Genomic DNA, 24,416 nt, shown 5'->3' with positions numbered 1-24,416 from the left:
TTATCGCTGCTCGGTGAACACGTGGATACGGAATATTTTACTTGCGATCGTAGGAATCGTCGCGAGCACAGATCAGCTGCAGTAGAAGGAGGTGTGCCGATCGCGAGAGATAGCGACGCGTTGGATCCGCGCCACGGTCCATCATCCACAGTCGAGTCGCGTTCACGAGAGAGGAAACTACGTGTTTATGTTCCTTCGTCATTTTTCGCCCCGCCGATAACGTCGATAAAGCGCGACAGACGCTAATTCTTTGAACGCGCACATCTTGAGTTTCTCCCCGCGCGGGGCATTCTCCTATTTTTTTTTTTTTTTTGGATTGTGCTTGAGAAACCTTTCGCGAGATCGTCGCGAGATTTGTTTCAAACGTCGAAGGTGCGTCGAATTTTAGTGAGAGAAGCCGCGCGACTAGTGTTCGATTGCGAGGGTGAACGACGAGAAAATAATCTTCGAGTCGCACTTGTCGCACGTTGAAGCGCGCGGAATTGTGATGCGAGTCGCCGACTTGACGTCGTTGTTCAATTGAAGTGAAGTGGAGTTTTTTCGTGGAGTTGTTTCGGAAGCGGCCCGAAAATGCTGCCAACGCAGCAAGAGAGCCCCACGAGTTCGTCGGAGGTGTCCATCAAGTTCGGATCCTATCTCGTGAATGAGAATTCTCCCACGCCGTATTCGGATGCCACGAGGGTAAGTAATTAGAATCGGGATTTCCATAGCATGAGGAAAGCCCATGAGGGATATTTTTTTTTTTCAACAAATTTCTCATCGCGATAGATCTCCCCGCAAAGATTTCAAACCAACATTCTTTCGCGAGGATTGTACTCTTATTTTACGAGCGGCTATCGTTTTCCTAAATTTACTTTTTGAGATATTTGCACAATTATTTTTTGACTCGTAAATATCTTATAAAGTGAGAAGAAATTAAAGAGTCCGATGAAAAGAAACGTATTTAAAATTTGCATTCAAAGGACTTGACTTATCTTGGAAATTGAAAGAAGCATGCGAGAAAAATGTACTCTGACGGAATCTGAAGCTTGCTTGAAAATTTGAGGGGCTATGTTAGTAAAAAAGTCGGTCCTCGTGTAATTTTAAACTTATTTGGAAATTTGAGAGCACATGTTAGAAAGTCAGAGTTCTCAGGGAATCTTGAACTTGCTGCTATGTGTCAACTTATTTAACTAGTGAACTTTGCTAAAAAAATCAACTTTTGAAGAATTTTAAAATTTCTGAAAATTAGAGAGCATGTTAGAAAAATCAGCTCTTCGAAAATTTTAAACTTGCTATGCTAAAACAGTCTACTCAGGGAATTTTAAACTTATCTGAAAGAGAGTATGGTGATACAATCAGTTTTGGACGAATCTCAAACTTATATTCAAAACAGCATGCTACGAGAAGAATCGGTTTTCGGGAAATCTTACCCGGAGATTTGAATGGATTTTGTGTTGCATTTCACTTCTTCATTCGACTAATGTCTACTTGAGAAACATATTTTGTCGAGAATTAATTCTATCATTTTTTGATACATTTATTTTCACTATCGGCATCCGAATCCTTTATTTTTACAATAAGAGTTAACGGTATTTTTTTTTTTGGACCATAATTATATCCCGGTTTTTCATTTTCTGAAACAAAACTATGGTTCAGACTCGCTAACTTGACAGTGGTATAAAAATTATGTTTTTCTAGCTATAATTAATCACTAAACTCATAGTTTTGTAGTGGTAACTTTAAAAGTAACCCATCAATTTAGTGATTAACTATACACTGCTAAAAAAATACTAAATTATAAAAAATATTTGTTTTGAATAGTTCTAAGTAAATATTTACTAATTGTAAACATATATTTCTTTAATACAAGAATCAATTTGATTTAATTATCATTCATTTTTACATATGTATTTACATAAATATTTATTTATTAAAAGTAAATGCTAGTACTATTCAAAGAAATATTAAGTAGCTAGAAAAATATAATTTTTGTATCACATTAAGTCTAACCACAAAATGAAAAACCGGCCCTTCGGCTGTCAGAGAGGCTCGCGCGCGCGCGGAAAGCGAACAAAGTCTCATTGAAAGATGTCTTAGCACATATCGTAAAAACACATTGTCGATATTCGGCGAAATATCCACGAACGTGACTCGTCGCAAGTTTGACGTCACGACAGTTACACCTTGCATCATTCTCAAACGCCGAAACAAAAATCGCTTCGCATTAGACAGAAATTCGTTCTGCATTCGAATACGACGTAGTATAGTCGCGAACGTCGTTTTGCACTGGCAGGTATGGCCATTAAATCGATCTTCGGACGGTCGGTGGACAGCGGGGGTTTAGCTCGGACTTGATAGAATTTTATTTGGCGAAATAAGAATCCACGTTGAATTTCGATCGTACTTTTACCTGCGATTTCCTTTCTTTCCCGAAGGAACCTTTTAATAATACGCGATAATCAAAGGGAAAAAAGACTTGGTGCATTCGACGGGATGCCGGGTCCCAATGAATTCCGTGTGACGAGGGTCAAGCTGTTTATTTTGAAAGCGGCCGCAGGTATAAAGATTTTCGAAAGCGCTGTTTAGTCTCGTCACAGATTTGCGCTGCCAAATATTGCTGCATGAATGCATCTCGATGCATTGGGTCTTCCTTAAGCCGGATTAATGTCCCAAGAACGAGCTTTCCCCGCGGAACCAAGTTTCGACCCGGCGAAAATAGCGCAAAACGACGCTCGTGATATCGTTAATAACTTCGAAGGAACGTGCGCGCCGCTCAAAGTAGGCCGTAAACTACATTTTTATCGGTGCACGTGGCGAAGTACATAAATCTCTAGTATTAACGAAATTTATTGCTTCACGGCGTATTCTCATTCGTATTCATCGATGCGACTTTTATGAATTTACGACGGACGATCGCGTTCGTTACACGGTTGGAAGTTGGAGTGCAACGATTTCTCTCGAAACACTAGCTGCACGCACAGAATCATTTTTGTTTTGTCTAATTGGTATCTAGTTGAAAGCGTCCTTTCGTAATCTTTATTAGATGTGCATTAAGCTGTTCTAATGTAGGAACGAAAGTTCATTCGTGTCGAGATTAATTTCCATACGTTCTTCGTGTGATAATTGTTATTTATGTGAAGCAATAAAACGCTCAATCAATGAAATTATTTGTCTGCGTTTGATGTCTGCAATCTGTATCGGAAAGATGATAGAAACGCCTGGTTGCGCAGAGAAATGAGAGGTAGGTAGACGTTATTTTAAAGTGGCACAACCAGTAAAGGCAAAGTCCCGTCGGTCAGCTCAATATACCGTCTAATGACTCGGTGCGATATTTGATTCGTCGAAGACCTCTTGATGGAACGAGACAGACAGTATATACTATATTAAGATAACTCGTTGGACGGAACGTAAAATATCGCCAGCCGATGTTTGTTTGCGAGGCCCGTCCTCCTCGAGATGTCCTGAGCAGTGTTATTTTTCCGTGCTTATGTATCGATCGTCGAAGTCTTTTCGCGGCAGTGTCTTTGACCGAAAGAAATCGGTTGTTTTCTAAATATAGAAGTATTTATCGGCCTATCATTTTGCGGCTGAAAGAAGAGGAGACGTTACAACACACGTACAATATTAATTCTCTCACGACCATGTGAAATTTTGCACCTTTCGTCAGCGATCTCTTTAAGCATAAAAAAATTTTGCTGAAAAAATTCTTGCATATTTATAGAAGCTTTAACAACGAATGTTTACTATCATAGAAATCGAATTGTATTTTACTTTTTTTTTTTTACAAATGTAAATTTATCTAGAAAAATTTACAATCAAAATGTCGGCTGCGTCTTTAAACGTCAAATTCAATCGAGAATTAAAAATATCTGAAATTTGCAATCGTGATGTAAATGTGTCATGAGTATTTATGAAAGCTTTAACAATAAATTTTTACTATATATATATTTTTTACATAGAAATTGTATTTTACTTATATTTTTAACAAATTTAAATTTATCTATAAATATTCACAATTAAAATGTCGACTATGCCTTCGAAGTCAAATTCAATCGAGAATTAAAAATATCGGGAATTCGCAGACGCGATATACATGTTGTTGTTATTCATTATTATAAAAATTGAATACAAGAGACGAGCACGATGCGTCATATAAATCAGAAAGTGGACTTTCAATCTCTTTTCGCGAGAAATATACTGATCGGATTAACTTAATCCTTTTTGAAGAGGGAAAGTTTTTCCTCGAAGGGTCTCTCGAGTGAGATGAATCGAAAAAACATGAAAGAAAAATCCTTAAGACACGATTTCGAGTATGCCTGCTGCTGCGAACCCATGCAGCGATGAAACACCATCCTCCTCGCTTTTAGACCCATGCGTTTCCGGCGTGCGTGTGTACGTTGCCGGTTTTCCTCGAGCGCGGGCGCACGAACAGAGTGTCGCCATATGGCTCGCGCGTGAAAATTCGTATAGATATTTCCAGACCTGGGTTCTGCTTACCGAACCTCGATACACGGACCGGATATTCCTCCCTCGTAAGCGTAATTTACTTGGGAGTTCTGGCCGATACACCGACATTTTTCTGAGTAGGTCCTCCAGTCTCGAATCTCCTTTCGAGACCGGTCAATTATCCTTCGGGACTTTAATGACTCAGGTCTCTAATTCTAGAGTTCGGTCCGTCCAGGTAGTCCTCCGCGCGCGGTTATGTATTTTGTATCGCTCCAGGGAAATAACATTCCCCGGTACGCGCGCAGACCACGGTACGAGTATCGGTCCGCGGCGCGGAATAATCGATCGATCGCGTCATCGTCGTGATTTTTGATTTCGCACGCACGACTCCCGGCCGCCGCGCCGCGCTCGTTCGAGAGAGCCAGGTAATTCGACGGTTGCACCATGATCGTCCATTTCGACCGATCGATCGTACTCTGTGAGCACGAATTGGGAATACGATCGTGTGTTCCGCACTCAGCATCCCGTAGCTTCGCGGATCGTTGGAGGTCCTATTACTTTGACTCCTGCATGCCGAGAGACGCGGATTTAAATCGCGTATATCTCTTCCCCGTGTATAATTACGATGCGTTACGCATTTTCAAGTTAATATTGCTGAAATGTTTCACCATGAGAGATCAATCTCGAATCGTTACTTAACATCCGCTTAACGTAAATGGAGAGATCGTATTAATTACTTGGGAGATTAATATTGAGATAATATTTATAATAATATTTATAATAATATATAAAAAAGATGTGAGAATGATTTAAGATAATCGCTGTTTTATCTGTATCCGAAACAAATATATCTTTCCTTTTTCTATCTGATTCGTCCGTGTTGCATCGTAATTGCGTTAGCTATCTTAATCTCCCTTGACATGCTGTAACGTCGCACTGAGCGTTATCAAATCTTCGTTACATCCGCCTTGCGATATTCGCGTGAAATCGCAACAAGTGCGTCATGACACTCGTCTGGAATGCGCGACGACGAGAGGGAATGGGAAAGAGAATATCGTACACAGAATATTCAAGATGTCTCGAAACGTTGACATCTTATTAATCGAGTGATTTGCCTGTCATTGATCTTTTGCTAAAATAAAAATTGAGATCTTGGCTGAAATTATATTTCTCGCAATAAATCCTTTATTTACAATATTTTGAGATGCTAGTAGCATCATTATTAAATCGAGTATTAATTTAATCGTATGTTATTATATTTCATAAAAAATAAATAAAAATTAATTGAACTCTCGAGATTTGATCAACGAGTAACTATTTAATGAGAGCGAGTGAGAGTAAAATTCTACGCGATAATTCATGCGTTAAAAATGTTATATTTGTTCCGTTCCTTCCATTAATTAACACGAAAGTTCTTGTTAATCAATGTAAAAAGAAATAAATATAAGTTTTAGTGTACGAATTACCGTGTAGAATTTTGTACTCTTATGCTCGCCTTTATTAAATTATTACTTCAATTTCAGTTTATGATTGTGTGTGTGTTTAAAGTTCAATATGCAGTTTATACAATAAATATGTACACATACATATATATATTCAGAATTTATATATATAAAATATTACTATCAAGATCTAACCTCGACCGTATTGACCCTCCTTAAGTTGATTTATCACTAACTCGATTAATTTATTTTAATTTGATTTATCACTAATTTGATTTATTTACACATCGGTCTAGATTAACTAATATTATTGTTTTAAATTGAGATATTTGAAAACACTTGATACCTCATGTCATATATATATATATATATATATATATATGGCATTAAGCCAATATTCACAGTTTGTTTTTAGTTTCAAGACCGTCTCAAGCAATGCTTTCAAATGTTAAAACTATTCTCTGATTGGTTCATGACATCTTAGGTATTAATTTAATCTCAAAATCTTGAGTAACGTCTATAAGGATTTCGCTCTGAGTACCTATCTGAAGTGAAACTAATAACTTTCGTTCGCGAGATTCTCTCAGTTGCAATCGAATCGATTTCGAATTTTATTCCCTTAACACAACGATCACGTCCGATGGACCGATATTGCCGTACGCATTTTTCGACGTTTGATTTACGTCGCTTCGGAAATAAACCGCACGTGTGTGTTAGGGCGCGGCGCGCGGGAAGGACGAAAAAAGGACTCGGCGGGGAACGTGGGATCCGTAATTTTCGTCTCGATTCCAATTTCTTTTTCTCGCGGGCTTAATCTCGTCCAGTAAATTGGCCCTCTGAACTTCTCTTTGACTGCTCTCGGCCTCTCTGGCCTCCTCCGTCTCTCCCTCCTTCTCGTCCGTCCGCCTCCTCCTTTCCTGATAGGTACAATCCCATCAAATTATCCCGATTACCTGTAGCCTTGACGGTATACGCGAGCCTTTCTAATAGAGACAAGCGCGCACCGACGTTAACGACGATTTCGAAGTCGAACGCGTGCTGCCGGCATTCGCGTGACGTGAGTTTCGTTAGATTTACGCCGCGCATTTACCGTTAAATAACGTGGTCTGCCTCTTGTCTTTTACTGGTGACATTGAACGTAATTCTCGCGACGCGAACAAGCCGGATTCCGAGTTATTCGTCATCGAAAAATAATCGATTTTCTGCGATTTTGACGAATTACATTATATTTTGGCAAGAAAAATGTACAAGCCTTAAACTTAAAGAATATAAATCATAAAAAACAAATGCCAACCAGATCCGACATTAGGTGTTCATATGTGCATTTACATTGTTTATTAAATATAAAAAATAATTAATTATTCTTGATATTTAATTATCATATTAATTAATTATTTTTGATCCTTCCTGTGTGTGTGTAGGACATGCTTTTTTGACCCAGATGAAATTTTGCTCTCAAATTTCTTTTAATAAATCTCTAATAGTAGTAAACAGTAAAAAATTTGGGCTGGTAAAAAATGATTCAGAATGTGCCTAATAAAAATATATATGTATATATCTACGAAGAGTTAATAAAGAATTTAAATGTACACATGAACATTTAGTGTTGGCTCTGATTTGCTTCTTCGTAATTGAACTTTGGTACTTGTACGCTTATTTTCGCTACATCCGTATCGACTGGCTCATCTAAAAAGATATTGCAACCTGTAAGCGATTGAAAATAATCACGGCAAATGCGCGGCGGCGAGATAACGCGGTTTCTTAGAGTACTTTCCGCTGCGACGACGTGAACAGGCGTAGCGCGGAATTTTAATCGAGGGGGACCAGACTCCCATCGATCTCGCGGTTACGGAGGGAAGGGTTCTGCTATCGGGAGTAAAAAGCAACGAGCGGATACGCGGATCGACTCGCTTTCATGGAAAGCTTGCGTGATAACGTAGCGGCGCGGGGGATAAGTCGGATATGTTCTGGGAAGCGCATCCGGTGGCGGCGCGGACGCGGTTGGAAAAAACGTCTCGCGTTTTCATCGTGGGACGAGCACAAGTAACGCCGGCTGGCAGACCGACTGTCGGTGCCTACTGACGTATTGGTGCGTAAACGAAACGCAAATCATTGCCACTTTTCCCGCACGCGTACGCGTGAACGTGACATTTCGCGCTCGCACGTTATTCTATTTACGAAAATGATTATTGAGAACGGCGCACCTTGTCACGTTTAGCATCAATCGTGTCTCCGATCCTCGCGTCACGTCGGAATATCGAATGCGATTTTCCTGCCAAGCAATTGCAGCTAACTATGGTTCTAAACAAATGTATAGAAAGTATAAGATTTGAGCGATAATTAAGTTTGGACTGATGCTTTGATGACGTGTGATTGGAATGCTAGATAAGAATGTGTGCTATTCTCTATATTTCTTTATAGAAATGTAATACTGAAAAGTAGTGATTAATTACTTATTTTAAGTATTATCGACTGAATAATAATGCTATAAGTTTACAAAATGAGTAATTAATCACACACGCGCTTTTTTGTATTATTAAATAAAAAGTATTAATTTGAAGGTATTAAGTGTTGAAATTCTGTAAGAGCATTATTAGTGTAGTAGTAGTAGTAGTACTACTATTGTAGTAGTGGTAGTAGTAGTAGTAGTAAAATTAGCGATTGGGATTAGAACAGATTAGAAGTTCCCAATATATAACCTAGAATCTACAAGTTTCTCTGTTACTTTCTGTTGTTTTCGAGATTAAGCAGTCAGTCTTAGCCTTGTTCAATGGCAGTATTATCTTGCATACAAAATATTTTTCAATTTTAGCATGTTGCTGCAAAATATGTGCAAAATATTTGCATGGAAATATTAATTAAAACGATTCATTCATGAAAAAATTTTTTTATTTTTTTTTTTTTAGCAAAACAAAATACAGAGAAATAAAGACCAACAATCGTCACAGTACTGGAACTAGACTCGTTCAAGCGAAATTGAATTACATGATTTTTTTAAGGATTATACGTGCCTGTTTTAGTATATTTTGTAAAATTTAAATTTGTGTATACATACTTTTATTATAAGAAGTCTCATTATCTAAGATTTTGACATGTCTTTCTAGTTAACAATATTTACTTTTTCATCTTATGTATATGTAGTCGCTTATTGCATATGTAATCCATTTCTCGCTTTTAGCATTATTGGTGGCCGTTGTAGCAGCCGGTGTCTCTCCAATTGTATATCTACGTTGTCCTTTACTGCATTGTTTTCCATCTTCATTTGTATTTATATCGTATCTAATAAATAAAATGAAACAAAAATAAATACTTATACAGGATGTTGTATAAATACCAACCTACAAAGAACAATGCTTAAGAAAAGATTCTTTAGATTATTTAGAGATGAAACTCTTAATATCAAAATATCGAAAAAAATATTCTTTAATATGGTAACAAATATCAGTTAATTAGAAATATTGGTAATTTTATCTTCGCATACGAAATGTTATGTTAACAAGAGGCGGTAATTAACTCTTGCTTTTAGCACTTTGCGTTGTGTCGAAACGCGCAAATTTTTGACGGTATAAATCGTAAAGCTTAAATGTTTATAATTAAAAAACTATTACAGCTTCGACATTTTGGTATTTTGGATTTTTAACATTTGGATTTTAAGTCTTAAAATAATTTCAGGAATTTAAACATTATTACGGGACACATTTTGTATATGCCATATTTTTGTTTTTTGTACATTTTTTGGTGTTAAAGAAATAAAAATTTATATTTTGTGATTAGAGGAAACTAAAAATTTTTTCAAAATTCCTTTTCGAAAAAGTTTCAGGTATACACTCAAAAGGTCTGCAAAGGTAATAAAAGAAGAGCATGTCAAAATTAATTACGCTAACCGTCGGATTATCTACCGAGGCATTATTAGCCGCGACGGTGAAACCATCGGCGATGCCGTAATGTTGTGCTAACCGGTGTAACGGTATTACAAAAGCGACAGTGAAATGGCGGGATGAGAACGCCGGTTTCGCTCCTTGAAAGTTACGCGAGCGCGTACGAGCCGCGAGCACGTCACGTTGTAATTATTTCGTACTTTACTTATGCGAACGATAAAAAACGATAGTCCCTTCCTCCCTACTCTGGAAATTGCACAAGTTTGCTCGGATTCCGCGGAAGAAGGCGTGCACGGAAGAAAGTGGGAAAAGTAGTCTTCGTCGGTGAACGGGAGAAATAGTTGTCTTTTGTCGAGTATGCATAAAATCGGCCGTAAAGATTGAAGTTACGACGGGCTCGTAAGAGATTCTGATAAGAACTGAGATTTCTCTACTTGGGTGGTGCGAGTTATTGTTACGGTTATGAGAATATAAAGCGGGACTATCTCGCACTGAGATCGGCCTGTTTAAGAGACCAGCTATAAATATAATCACGCATTTTTTTTCTGTTACGCACCACGGTGGACAGAGCCGTACATTGTATGAGGGATTATAGGGTTACCATATCTAAATTATAAGAAAAGGGTACATATGTATATTTTTTGAAAATAGAAATTCGGCAAATAGGGAATATAATTTTTTTTTTATACGTTAAAGCAGATATTTAATAAAATAAAATTTCTAGAACATAATTTTTCTTGGCAATTCGTAATCTGTAAATAATATATTATATTTTTATATTATTAATATAATTTTTTAAATACGTATATAACTTTAATTAATAATCAGAAATTTTACGATCTCAAATGAGTATTACGGCTGGTGTAATTCTACATATTATGAGATTCGTGTTTTTAGTTCAACGGCGCGATATTAAATGATAAATAAACAGATTCGTTAAGCTCCAATTTATTAAATTAAGTTCCAGCTTTTAAATTTAGTTGCAATGATGCGATGTCTCAGCAAAAAGGTGTAACTATTGGATCTAAATTTAAGAGTGTTATTTTACCTTTTTGAAAAATAAAACATTTCGCGCTATCGTTACGAGTAATGATACGTTCGAACGATAAGATATTTTCCTTAATATTTTTTTCCCTAATATATATTTGTGTTTACGCGAGGCTTTATGATAATAGCGGAATAAGTCCACGCACAGAGCGCGCGATAAAGTGACGTTTTCAGCGTATCGGTTATTTGCCTATCGTTGTACTGTTTATCTATCGATCTAATCTCAATGACATTGCCGTATCGGATGCACAATGTCGTCTCTATCGCTATCACGTAAAAAAGAGCGGACGGGGCAAAACAACGGGGCGATTGATTCTGACCCGGAAATCACGTTCCTGGGTCTCTTCAGCGACGCTACGAGAGATTTCTACGGCGCGAAAAAAGCGATTCGCGTGTCACTGGGAGACGATGAAAGAAAAAAAAAAATGCTTTTAACGTTCTCCGAGTCTCTCTACGGTCGATCTGACGAGATTAATGTCTATTGCAAGGTCGCGTTGACAGATTCATAGCGGTAAATTGTACCGGCGAAGGTCAAACGAAAGTACGATCGCTCGCCTTCGCCGAGACGAACAGTTGCCGGATCAAATGTCCGATGGAGGAGAATTGATTTTAACTCTCTGGAGGCCAGAGTAGTTTTTTTTCTTCGCGCCGAAATCGCATGTATTTTACGGAGGCGAGAGGCCGTGAATAAACTGCTAGTAAATTATCATTGACAAAGTTGAGATATTAATAGAATCGAGAGCTCGAAATCCCACGCGCTTACATTAAAAAAAAATATATGTGTACTAAATTTTAATAATCATTTATTTGAATAGCAGTAGCTGAATATTTACTGCATGTAAATGTTCAGCTACTACTAAATATATGTATATTCATTTAATATGAAAGCTAAAAGCTATTTTTGATACAAGAACCAAATTTAATCCAACTATGATTTCTTTAAATAAATACTGATTTATCGCAAGTAAATAAATATTTACTAAATGTTAAGTTGTGGTACTATTCAAAATTCAAATTTATTAAAATATTTATTAAAATTTAGTACATTTTTCTCAGTGTACGTACATAAAGATATTACATTATATGTGGAGAAGGATTACCGTAATACCATTAATAAAATCAAATTTATGCGGGGGAAACTTTATCATCTCAAAAGTTTAGCGCTAATGGACTAACGCTGTTTTGCATTTTGTGGCTTCAAAGCCACAGCTCGCTAACTTATTCAAATATAATCCTCATCTTGTATTACTTTCCGCTTTGAAATTAGTACAAAAAATAACGGAGGAATTCAGATTTCGTGTAGAAATTAGTATAATAATTCCACTCACTAATCAAGGCTGGAAAAGGGACGATTTTAGAAATACAGTGACTACGCTTCGAGAGAGTCGATATGTTTAAAAAGCACTTAAAAGGGGTCTGGCAGGCACAGACGCGTCGTTGTGTATTTTATAAGTACCACGATCGTATGCAAGCTGGATGAATCACTGTGACGAGGACTCAGTATGTCGCGACGATAGAAAGAGGGAAGAGAGACAGAGATAAAACAGAAAGAGGCTCGGAACTCCATTATCAAGTTTTACCAAATCGTTCGCCGCTGTGATCCTTTCGCGGCATTACCAAGCGGTAATATCCGATGATGTTTTGTAAACGATATGGACGTGACGCATCCGCATCAGGTCGATGAACTTTAAATATTCGCGTTAGAGTTATTATAATTTCAATTTGAAATTCACCATCTTTTTATATATTCTTCCTTTTTTTATAAATTTTACAAATTGACTTTGAAAATTGTAAGGAGGTATCGATGTATCGCAAGTTATAACTTTCCAAGAGAATTATTCTTATATAGAAAGAATGGTGTTATCGAAGTATCTGAAAATTTAGGTAGATACGTATCTAAAAATAATTTTATCAGATTAGCTGGACTAGCAAAATAATTATGTAGGACGTTTAAGCTGATTATTACAATGTCAAAATTTGTTTTGCAGTATTGCTCATTGTGTGTTTGAATTTTCACACAATTATATATTTTAATCCAATCGTCTAACAAAATTATTTTTAGCTAGATCTCTATCTATACCTATATTTTTAGATACATTAATAAAATTGTTTTTTTCCAAGTAATATCAAGAGGAAAAAAAACAAGGCAAATGAAAGTCGAGTGTAATTAATGCAGTGCAAAATAGACTCTATTTTTATTTAAAAATACACAACATTCCAGACAATTTCAGGTCCTCTTCGAGCCACATTAAAAGTTTTTGCTGAAGAACATAAAAATTTAGCTAGATGCAAATCTAAAAAATAATTTGTTGGACCATCAATTAGGTAGGATGACAACATTAATTGTTGGAATATCAAAACGTTTTGAAGCGTTGTTCATCATGCTTAAAATTCCTGCAAAATTATTTTCAGATCTGTATCTAGCCAAATATTTAGATTCTTCAGTAAAATTGTTCTTTCAGTGTATCTTCATAAAAATAATACCGTATCATTATACATTTTCCTGATCTTCAAGAAAGTAAAAATAGATCTTAATCAAATGAGTGCGTCACTCAGACTACAAGGCCAAGTAACGTCAATTAGAATAAAAGATATATGAAGATATAATATTGTATTTTCATTAAAGATAGCTTGAAGAGGAGATAAAATGTTTGAAATGTTATTTATTTTTAAATAAAGTAGACTCAATTTTGCGTCTCATTAATTACTCTTGACACTTATTTGCCTTGTGTGATACTATTTTCTCTTAATTTAAAATTTCCAAATTCTTTAGAAATTCTTTTAAAAAAATATATTATTTTGTTAGTATCTTTTTCTTACCAAGTTTTTCGTTTACACAACGGACTCATTAACGCACAAAAGTCCAATCGAAATTGCCTAAAAGTAACACGCCGTTAACCCGTGTAGAAAATCAAGTTTGGCGAATATAAGATCGGATTCATGTAGCTTTTTCCCAAAGGCGCAAATATGTAAAAAGTAAGGGGTTAATTGCTGAAATTACAATGTACTTTATATTTAAGACGTTTCATCTCCTCGACACGTATATCATATCTTCAGCGAAAATATAATATTATATCTTCGTACATCTTTTATCCTAATTGACGTCACTTGGCCTTGTAATCTGTGTGACGCACTCATTCGATTAGGATTTTTGCTTTCACTTCAGGAAAATATATAATGATATGGTATTCTATTTTTATTGAAGTTCGAAAAGAAGCTGAAATTATCTGAATTTAAAATGTGTATTTTAAATAAAAATAGAGTCTATTTTGCACTGCGCTAATTACGCTTGACTTTCGTTACTGGATATTCTTAAGAGAATTGTGTATTATAATAAGCAGTATAAGAGCATACATTACTGGACATTGTAGAGCATTACTAAGGTATTAATAAGCATAAAAAATTGACATTCAGAGCATAACTTGGACACTAGTAAGCATTGGTGATTTGATCAGCGCGGTTTATCCCTTGATGAAAAGTGAGAAATTTCTCCATTATTTTTCACGATAAAAATATTTACTTTTCACATTTTCGCCTTGGGGAAAAAGTTACACGATCACTATCTTGTTCGTAGCAGCCTTCAAACTCTAGTAAAAACAGCACGATTTACGAGAACGCTGTTTGTACAACGGTAATTTTCAAACGCGAGAATGCGTGAGCACGCAGGTGGCGGAACTAACTCCGTGAAGAGGGGGAGGGGGAGGGGGGGGGAACAGAAGGGGGTGATTTTTCCAGGTTCCAAATGCAGGCGGTAGTAAGGGGAATCAGTATACGCGAGGAGGGTTAACGACGGAGGTTCCAATCGGTAGCGAACGGAGCTGGTTGGCCAAGGCCAGCTGCGTCGAGAAAACGCGACCATCGTGCATCGAGCACCGATCAGATCGGCTCAGGGGTTCGGCAGACGGAGAAGCAGGCACAGCAACAGCGCGAGAGAGGGCACAGGGGAGTGTAGGCTCCAGCAGCAACGGAAGCGAGCCGGTTGTTTTACCGCAGAAACAGCAGCCGGCCACTTTGTTGCACGCCACGAAATTATGCACCGCCGAGAGGCGAGCGTGCGCTCGCGCTCGCGCGAGAAGCACTCGTAAATAACGACCGGGCGTCACGAAATTACTTTCGGGGCACACGCCGCGCGCGTCGCCTCTCCTCTCCGTCCCTCGTATTACCGCGTTTGATTCTTGATCCTCCCTCGATGTACGTAAGTTATACGTATGTGCGCATGCATGCGGTTTCGTGTATACCGGCAATCGACCGGGTCTTTCTCGCCGCTGAAATCTTACGTCGTCGAGAATTTCTCGCGTCTATGGTTTCTGTTAATTGGCTGCCTCAGACATTAATTTGAAATGTTATGTAAAATGTAAACGCCGAGTATAGATACAGCCGTGGAGCTGTGCGTGCGTGATCAGTTAAGGGATATTATGAAATAAAACTTATACAGCTTTTTTTTTTTTTTTGGCTAAATGGAAGGTATCGTGGCGTGTTTAAACTTTTGCGAAAATGTGGGAAGCATGGGAAGAACGGTTTATTAAAGTATCTAAAAATTTAGCTAGATACTGATAATTAATGAAGACAATTTTATTGGATTGTTAAAATAATTATGTAAAACGTTTAAACATTGATAAAAATATTGCAAAAAGTTTTAAACATTCTAGCAATTAGTTTGACTTTTCCTATATAATTATTTATTTTAATGGGTCAAACAAAATTATTTTCAGATCTGTATTTAGCTTTAGATACTTCACAAACATCCTTTCCGTGATTATATAATATTTAATTATTACGGATCATTAAAAAAAATTGTAAATATTTTCAGGAAATCTGTCGACGAAAATTTTATGGCTAATAAAGTGATATACTGATGATAAGCTCTATATTTCCGTTTTTAAAAATATATTGCAAATCTTTATAAACATGTTATGAAAATATATTATAATAAATATATATATATTCTTATAATATCTCATATTTTTGTACATACATATTATAAAAATATATTATAATTATTTTATATATGATAATATTGTATTCAGAAATCTGGTGATTGCCAGGGAAATAAAAAAATTTTGCAAAATTTTCTAGAAAACTTTCCATTATCCTATGACCTTAGCCTATGACTAGTCGCAATTATATTCTATTAATCTCATCTTATCCTATTCTACTTGTACAATTATCACAGCTTCGTAATTACTAGATTTAACCACCTATTTAACACAAGTCATCTATCCTTTACCTATTCTTAGCCTATTTTATTACTAATTCCTTCGTCTTCCTTTAGTCCTCACCTCTTTTCTTATTTGCTTTTTCTTTTTCCTTTTCTTTAAAAAACTTTAACTATCCGAGCCTAACTAAAACAATATCATATTTTAATTGCTAATCAGGTAATAATAAGAAAATTAATATAATTAAATGAAGAGGGCTATTTGATGAGAATAATATTGTTTTCGAAATATTGAAAATAATATTATTGAGAAAAATATTTTTACGCAATAAAAAATTGCCAAATCAAGCCCGCGAAAGAAGTTTCCAAATTCTCGAAGCGATAAAGTTTCGAGACGATCATGGTCTCGAATTCTTTCGCTTGCTAAAATCCGACCGACTCTCCCAATTTACGTCTAACGGGAGATCTAATCGCTGAATATATATAAATTGCGAATCGAATCGTAAGTCCGACGCGGTGTGGCACGCGCAAGGTAACGCGTGGCTCTCCTCTTCGTAACCTACATCCAGCCTCGCGATCTCCGCCGCGCAAATCCCGGTACGTCGACCGTCGACATTTAAAAGTATAATAGTATACGCACGGTGTGTTAGCTGGCATTAACATACACCGCTGTCTAATAAGCAACGCAAATCGCGGGCAGATCAGAATGCGGTGCCCTTGCGTTCGTATTGCGCGCGCGCAATTTCTTCATATCTCGGACTAGAAGTCCGGGTGCCTCTCTCCCACATTCGTGTTTTGATAATTACGCATTGCGTAACGCGTGAGGATCTCCTGCGCGCATCAACGATGTGCCAAGGTCTGCTTTTTCGTGGAAAGTCTGCGGACCGAGACGGTCTGGGAAATTAGCTGATACAAGGAGGGAAGGAGCTTACGTCTTTCGTAAGAACCGGTATAGGTATATTTATTCCCTGATATCGTTATGATACCGCATTAAATAGCCCGCACTGAACTCACGCTAGAATTTTACAAGACACTCGAGTTTCGCTCAAGAAAACATGTGCAGTCTAACGATGGTCGATTTTTCAAAAAAGACCTGCATATATAAAGATACTATATCATTCTTTTTTACTGCTTCGCAGTGCGTGTTCACTCGAGATGTAATCCATATTATATTAACTCTACACATTACACGTGGTTTATTAAACTCTCCATCTGTTTTTTAATATAATCGAAATTTCACTTTCAAATTTCAGCCTCATTTTTATTCTTTCAATTTTTATTAAATAAACGTTTTAGTTAACTATTGAAAAAAGTAACTCTAAATTTTTCAATATTTTTGAAGGCCTAGGACAGTAAAATACTTAGGTTGAATAAGAAAACCTAAGATTGCTGACATTGATTCTCATTGATAACTTATTATATATCTAATTAAAAAAAATTGATAATATTCTATACATTCTTTAGACAAAAATAAATGCAAGTTTTTTAAAATTGTGAAATAATTTGTAATAAATATAATAAATATATAAATAGCATTCAATGAATTTATAAAGCGTGTGTCTTGGATATCCTATGCGGTTGATAAATATACGTTACTTAAAAAAATGCATGTGAACCACAGAAATTATTTTTTCAACGCTATAAACGGCTGTTTATCGTAGATACGCATATAATGCATTTCCAAAGGGCGCCGCCAGGTCCTTAAAACGCAAGATGCAGGCGAGACTTGAGGCAATATAAGCTCGGGCTAGTAAAAACCATCCATAAACTATTTTCTCCGATCTATCGAGATACCAGCGTAGCGACCAGATATCTGCTCTAATGGCACCGCTTTTGTAGCGCGAGCGGAACATATGGCGGGGCTACACAAGCCTCATCCGAATATACACAGGGGCCCTACCCACCTCATCGCATCCCTCGGAAACCATACTTTCGACGCTGATCCTCTCGCGAGCAACGGTCACGCTCGATTTGGCGGTTTCGTGTTCGTGCGATTTTCACGGGTCGCAGGTAAAAGCCGGTCGGCGAGGATAATGATTTATCGGACCCCGCTGGTGATGGTGGTGTGGGAGCCCCCGGGGGGGCAGCGCAACGACTTCACCTCTCCACCACGGCGGCACAGGCTTTCCTTTTTGTTTTATTAAGGCCCGGGGTTTGGGCCCGACGTCGTTGCGGCCTCTCGGGAGAAGAGAATCCATTACGCCGATCGCGCGCCGCCTGGTCGGCGATATCTCTCTCATTTTTGCAGCGTGTAGCTCGTCAAAACGATCGGGGGCCGTCTCGATATATACGACGTGTTGTGCCAGATATCCCGCGAGACGTGCCGCAGGTTCGTCCTTCTCTACCGGGTGTTTATACATAAATCGGATCTCGCGAGCGCGAGAAACACGGCCGAATTTCGGTGAATGACGACGTGTAATTCATCGGGCCGAAATAATCAGCCTTGACGATCGAACGATCGGATCCGTTCAGCCGTATAGTTATCGGCCATTTAACCAATTAGAGATTACCATCTAGATATTTATACGGTCAATTGGGATAATTGCGATAGCGAGGTAAACGAAGCATCGCGATGAATATTATTTTTATCGTTCAAAGATATCCGCGTTACATCACTATGTAAGTCGCAGGTATATCATCAAGTTTCATAGTTATAATGATTTTATACAACTATTAGAAACTTTCTAAATTTCTACATACGCGGGATGAATGATTTTGGTAAAGCATAAAAATTGAGCTGGATACAGACCTGAAAATAATATTTTGTTGGACTATTAAAATAATTACGTAGTACGCTCAAATTGGAATGTCAAAACTTTTGGCAGCATTTACATCATGCTTGAAACGTCTACCTAGTTATTTTCATGATCCAATAAAATTATTTTCAGATCTGCATCTAGCTAGAAATTCCTAGATATTTTACATTGGAAAAAAAACATTTTATATAATATGTATCTCATATGAAAACTTTCTTACTTTTTAAAAATGTTAAATAAAATTTTTAACTTACTTTTTCTTCGACTTACAAAACTTTCTTATTTTTTCATTAAAAAATTTCGATTAGAACAATAAACTTTTATAAATTATATATCACACAAAAACATTTTTCTGACTGCAGCAAAATTGTTCTTTCCGTATAAAGTATTTCTAACATCCGGCAGCATTTTGGCAGCATTTACATCATGCTTGAAACGTCTACCTAGTTATTTTCATGATCCAATAAAATTATTTTCAGATCTGCATCTAGCTAGAAATTCCTAGATATTTTACATTGGAAAAAAAACATTTTATATAATATGTATCTCATATGAAAACTTTCTTACTTTTTAAAAATGTTAAATAAAATTTTTAACTTACTTTTTCTTCGACTTACAAAACTTTCTTATTTTTTCATTAAAAAATTTCGATTAGAACAATAAACTTTTATAAATTATATATCACACAAAAACATTTTTCTGACTGCAGCAAAATTGTTCTTTCCGTATAAAGTATTTCTAACATCCGTGTATAAAATTTTAAAGCCTCTACCCTCTAAAAATGAGAGACAATTAGTATATTATTATTATTATTGGCTGTAAATATTCGCTGATGACATCAGTTATAAGTGTAGCACTGAATTTATCGATTCACTTTTAGAGAGTAAGTATTGAAATTCTCAAATCGCAAAGGTCTTCAATTTGCTGTTTCACTTTTTGTTCACGATGTACATGGCAGGAGTTAAACTGTCTCGGTGTTTTTAGAAAGTTCTTTTTCATTCCATCGGAAAGTATCGTGTCGTATGTACGTGTCTGTTACTAAAAGCCTGCATCCGGAGAAGCTTCGGTGCGACGGAAATCGCCGGGTCGGCCGTGAAACGGCAGCGAAGTGTATTTACGGTCTGATATCCATTTGAAACTTTCTCACGTTTCGCGATACAAATGACGATTCCGTGTTTCACGGCCACGCGTCTAGGAAGCGACGAGGTGATTTACAAGAGCGGTCCGTCGTTTGTGCGTCAGCAACGAGCGATCCTTGAGTTGGAGGCTCAGGGACCTCGCTGGCTGTTTGTGCCTCATTACGCACGACCGGGCCCTCGACGAGAGTTCGCTCTTTTCCTTTCTCGAGAATCGCGATTCGCGACTCGGTGTTATACGCGACGACCCGAAAAGGACAATACACGCGGCTTTCCTTCTTCCTCTTCCTTTGCCAGCGATAACGCACGTCGAGTCGCGCTTGATCTATGGATCTCTATCTTTACCGTCGCCGGCGATCACGATCGCGGAAGAGCGACGCCGTTCATCATTCTGTATGTTGATCGCGTTCGCTATCAGTGTTTTTCAATCAACATGGAACGAGACGCGATTGCGTCGAGTATTTCTCAAACGTTCAGCAAAGCGCGAAAAGACAGAAGGAGATGAAATGTTACTATTATTTTAATTATCTAACATTCCAATTAGTCTAATTGCTTGTTCAACTAACGGTGATGGATATGAAATTATCTAATTTAATCTAAGAATAGAATTTTAAACAGTTGAAAAATATTAACATGTGTACTTCTTGTATTCTTTACCTGCTTTGCTTCCTCATTCTTTTTAATGAAATAGAAATAATAATATATAATTATATGGAAAAAACGTGATTTTGCTGAAGTAACAGTTTAGCTACACAGAAAGAACGGCTTTACTGAAATGTTTAAATATTTAGATACAGATCTAAAAATAATTTTGATGAACCATTACAATAAAATAATTAAAAATCTCAAATATGACAAGCACTATAAATAGTGCTGCAAGTTTTAAAATGAAGTAGAAGTTTTAACATTCTGGCAAAATTTGAATCCTACATAATTATTTTAATTAATAAGTTCAAACAAAATTATTTTCAAATTTCTAATGTTAAAACTTTCTATTTGAATTCTTAGATACGTCAGCAAAACATATTGTTTCCATGTAGATAAGAGATTAAAAACAATATTTGGTAGAATTATATAAAATTGATTGTATAGATTGTAAACGCTATTGACGACAAATTGTTGTAAAAAGTTTTAATATTCTAACGACCAATTTGAACATTCGAAATGATTATTTTAATGGTCCAATTATTTTCAGATCCGTATCCAACTAAATGTTTAAATACATACAAGCAAAATCGTTCTTCTCTTTCTCTCAAGAGTAGATGCTATTTTAAGATCTTTAACTGAACTCGCTAATATTATTCAGGATACTGATAGTATCGAGAATAAGAACTATATTGGCTCGATGCTCTCTCTTTCTCTTCTCGCAGTATATTCTTGCAAATAAAAGACTCTTTGGCACATCCTCCTTAATGCCATATTACAGTTCTGCACGGAAAGTTTACGTCAAAAAACTCTGCAAACACAGATGAAGTGATTGTATATGCGCGACGAGAGACGTAAAACAAGATCGGAATTCTGGCGAATCGAGGAATTCCGAAGCTCAATCCGCTCTTCCAATCTGCGCACGCGGCGCAATTGCGAACCGGAGAGCAATCGATGAGCGATTAGCGTGATACGGTCTTTACGCGGTTTGTCACGCAGGAGCTGGCGAGCTCGTGTGCGCGCGCGCGCGCATATGTACACACGGCGAAACGACGCGCATATAGCCCGGAGCGGTGTACACGCACGCGATCGCTTGTCTCTCCGTCAAGTTCTCGTGAAGGCCACCACTATGTAGCGAGTTGAGATGCGAGTGTGTCTCTCGGACTCGGCCTTGGTCACCCGCTTCCGTCAGCTGCGGGCTAATTGTGAATAACGTGTCGATACGCAGGCACGCACGCATGTGCATGTGCACGCACGCACGCATGCACGCACGCATGCACGCACGCACGGCCGAACCTCAGGGCCTCGATTCCGTGACAAGGAGCGGCGAGGAGCCTTTCCGTGTCGCGCCCGTTTCTTTGTAGCGTAATGTCGGAAATTATGCCGAAACGGGAGCAGCCGCTCGTTTTATTACGGGTGTCGTGTCTCCCGCTTCGTTTTACCTTCGTTCTGTACGTACATTCGCCTTTTTTCAACATACATAAGCACTCTTCTCGCGCTCGCGGTCGATCCTGGATCGACGGCAAGGAAACGAGAGAGAAAAAAAGAGAAGATATGTCGACCCGCATTCGTTGCATCCCACATTCAACGTGATCGAACGTCGTCATTCGATTCCGGGTTGTGTCTGTCTAATGCGAAGATCGCGGTCAATTCGATGTATCATAGACTAAAAATCACACGTCGTTAGATATTCAATATACGGGTATCGATATATGACTTCATGGGATTCTGTTTCGACGTAGTAATATTTTCAGAACAGTTCTTAGGCCGGTATTTATAGTCGGTTTTTATATTTAAGACTGCCTTAAGTATAGTCTTAAGATGTCAGAAGTCAATCACACAGGACGGTATTCATAGTCGAGTCTTATATTGTCTTAAGTACAGTTTTCAGATGTCATGAATTAAAGAGTTGCATTAATTTCTTAAGATATTACTTAAGATGATCTTAATATAATAAGTAGCATCTATGAATTTCGGTATTAAACTTTGATATGATATAACTTCTCCATTTATCGCGGTGAGTTGAGTATTGCCACAATATCGATTGGAAATTATCTTACAGGATTACTATGATTATCAACGTAGGAGAAACCTATGCTAAATATAAGAATTTCCTAAAAGATATTAAGTAAAAGTAACGAATTAAATAAACCAATGTCCCTTTCTAATTTTTCTGTTACAGACGAAAAAGAACAATCCCAACCGCATCAAGAGACCCATGAATGCGTTCATGGTCTGGTCGCAGATGAGGCGCAGAGAGATTTGCGAGAAACAGCCAGATATGCATAATGCTGAAATCAGTAAAAGTCTAGGGAAAGAATGGAAGTTATTACCGGAGATGGCGAAAAAGCCTTACAGAGAAGAGGCCGAACGACTCAGGAAGCTGCATCAGAAAGAGTACCCAAATTACAAATACCGACCAAGGAAGAAGACTTCAAAACCCGCTGAGGTTTTGAAGGCAAAAGAGAGGAAAAGAACGCGGAAATCGGTATCCCTATCGTTGTCGTCGCCGTCACTACCGCCCTCTCCATCGTCGTCGTCATCGATGTTGTCGACGCCGTCAAACAGCCCGGCCTCGATGCTGGCCAGCTCATCCTTGTCACCGCTGTCGCCGGTCTCTGCGGCACCCGCTGCTAGTCACGCTGCCAGGACCAGAAATGATAATAATAACAATACCCGACAGCAGATGCTGAAGAAGCCGATGAAAAAGCTTCAATCGAGTGTTAAACCGATGTCCAGGTTGAACTCAAAACACATCGAATTGACTTTAGAGACCTTGGAAACGCCACATCATATGTTGCGTTCTGATGTGGATTACAACTCGGCACCGTTATCAATTCCCGGCAAGGTGCCTACCAGTCCGACCTGCGATACCCCTGACTCGCCCGAGTCCGCCTTCTACGATGAAAGTTACAATCCCGAGAATGTTATCAACAACAACGCGATCTGCAACGTCGCTCTTAAGATCAAGCAGGAACCAAACGTAGAACTGAGAGAACCGAAGGTGGAACCGGAGTCGGAATTGGATGAAATCAATTTCGCCTCGAAAGACATAATTCTAGCGTCTGTGGACTTACCATCGACAATGCGGACGGACAATCATGGTTACTGTCACACGAATTTGACTTCCGCCGTTCGGCAGATGAGTTTGCAAGTGAAGCGGGAACCTTCACAGCCCACGATGATGAACGCTGTTGTCCCAATGACGATGCTTCCGTCGCCAGTATCCATCATGTCGTCCACCTTTGTAACGCCGACAACGGGCATCACTGGAGGTACCACCATTGATGACTCTTTTCTCACGGATGAGACCCTTATTAGCAACATCGGTCGTCCGGTCAACCTTGAGGAACTTATAAACAGCTTTCCACAACTCGCCGATCAATCTCTCTCCGATCAAGCATTAACCGACTTATCAAACGACATCGACATGATGATGCCGGATTTGGAGTTTAATCGTAATGAGGAGATTATGTCCATACTCGGTACTGACGAATGGAACGGGTCCTACTGAAAAGTCAAGAGAGAAAACCAAGAGGAAGATAAACAGAATGCGCATTATTGGTTTGTATGGAGTGTTTTCACGCATAGAGACACATAAATAATCGCGTTACATATAATTGTCCTCCACGTTGCGCGAGGACACCAGCGAGCAGAGAAGAATTCATTCGCTGTGTTCCGCATGAACCGATTAATAAAGATCTTGACCGAACGTATCGGCGCGATGCGCGAAGCAGATAACGCATATTATTGCGATCGTTGTCGACATTTCTTTCACACGGATCGCACGCTCGAGTTCATTTGAACGAATTATCATCCGCTATCGCGCGTCTTCGTCTTTTGTACTTGTCGCTAGAGTAGACGCGCTACTGTTCGAATGTACGAGTGTTTTTTTCGGCCGACGCGCGTCGTGGCTTTCCGTGTTGTGT

At 38.0% G+C, this 24,416-nt stretch overlaps 1 protein-coding gene across 1 annotated transcript; it reads left to right on the top strand.

The window, feature by feature from the left end:
- Positions 1–570: 570 nt before the first annotated feature.
- On the top strand, positions 571–24,001 carry LOC108774254 (transcription factor Sox-11). Its single transcript, XM_018540316.1, has 2 exons — positions 571–681; positions 22,670–24,001. The coding sequence occupies exons 1-2, from the start codon at positions 571–573 to the stop codon at positions 23,999–24,001; spliced, it is 1,443 nt and encodes a 480-aa protein (XP_018395818.1).
- The last annotated feature ends 415 nt before the right edge of the window (positions 24,002–24,416 follow it).

The sequence above is a fragment of the Cyphomyrmex costatus genome, unplaced genomic scaffold, assembly GCF_001594065.2.
Source record: "Cyphomyrmex costatus isolate MS0001 unplaced genomic scaffold, Ccosl1.0 scaffold241, whole genome shotgun sequence".
NCBI classification, from domain to species: Eukaryota; Metazoa; Arthropoda; class Insecta; order Hymenoptera; family Formicidae; genus Cyphomyrmex; species Cyphomyrmex costatus.
Note: the sequence above shows the minus strand (reverse complement) of the source record. Positions and strands in the feature narration are given on the sequence as shown.

What these genes read in the sequence shown, in the direction of transcription:
- LOC108774254 (XM_018540316.1), top strand. Translation starts at nt 571, where the DNA reads ATGCTGCCAACGCAGCAAGAGAGCCCCACGAGTTCGTCGGAGGTGTCC. An exon ending in CGTATTCGGATGCCACGAGG is followed by an intron (nt 682 to 22,669) that starts GTAAGTAATTAG and finishes TTTCTGTTACAG; the next exon opens with ACGAAAAAGAACAATCCCAA.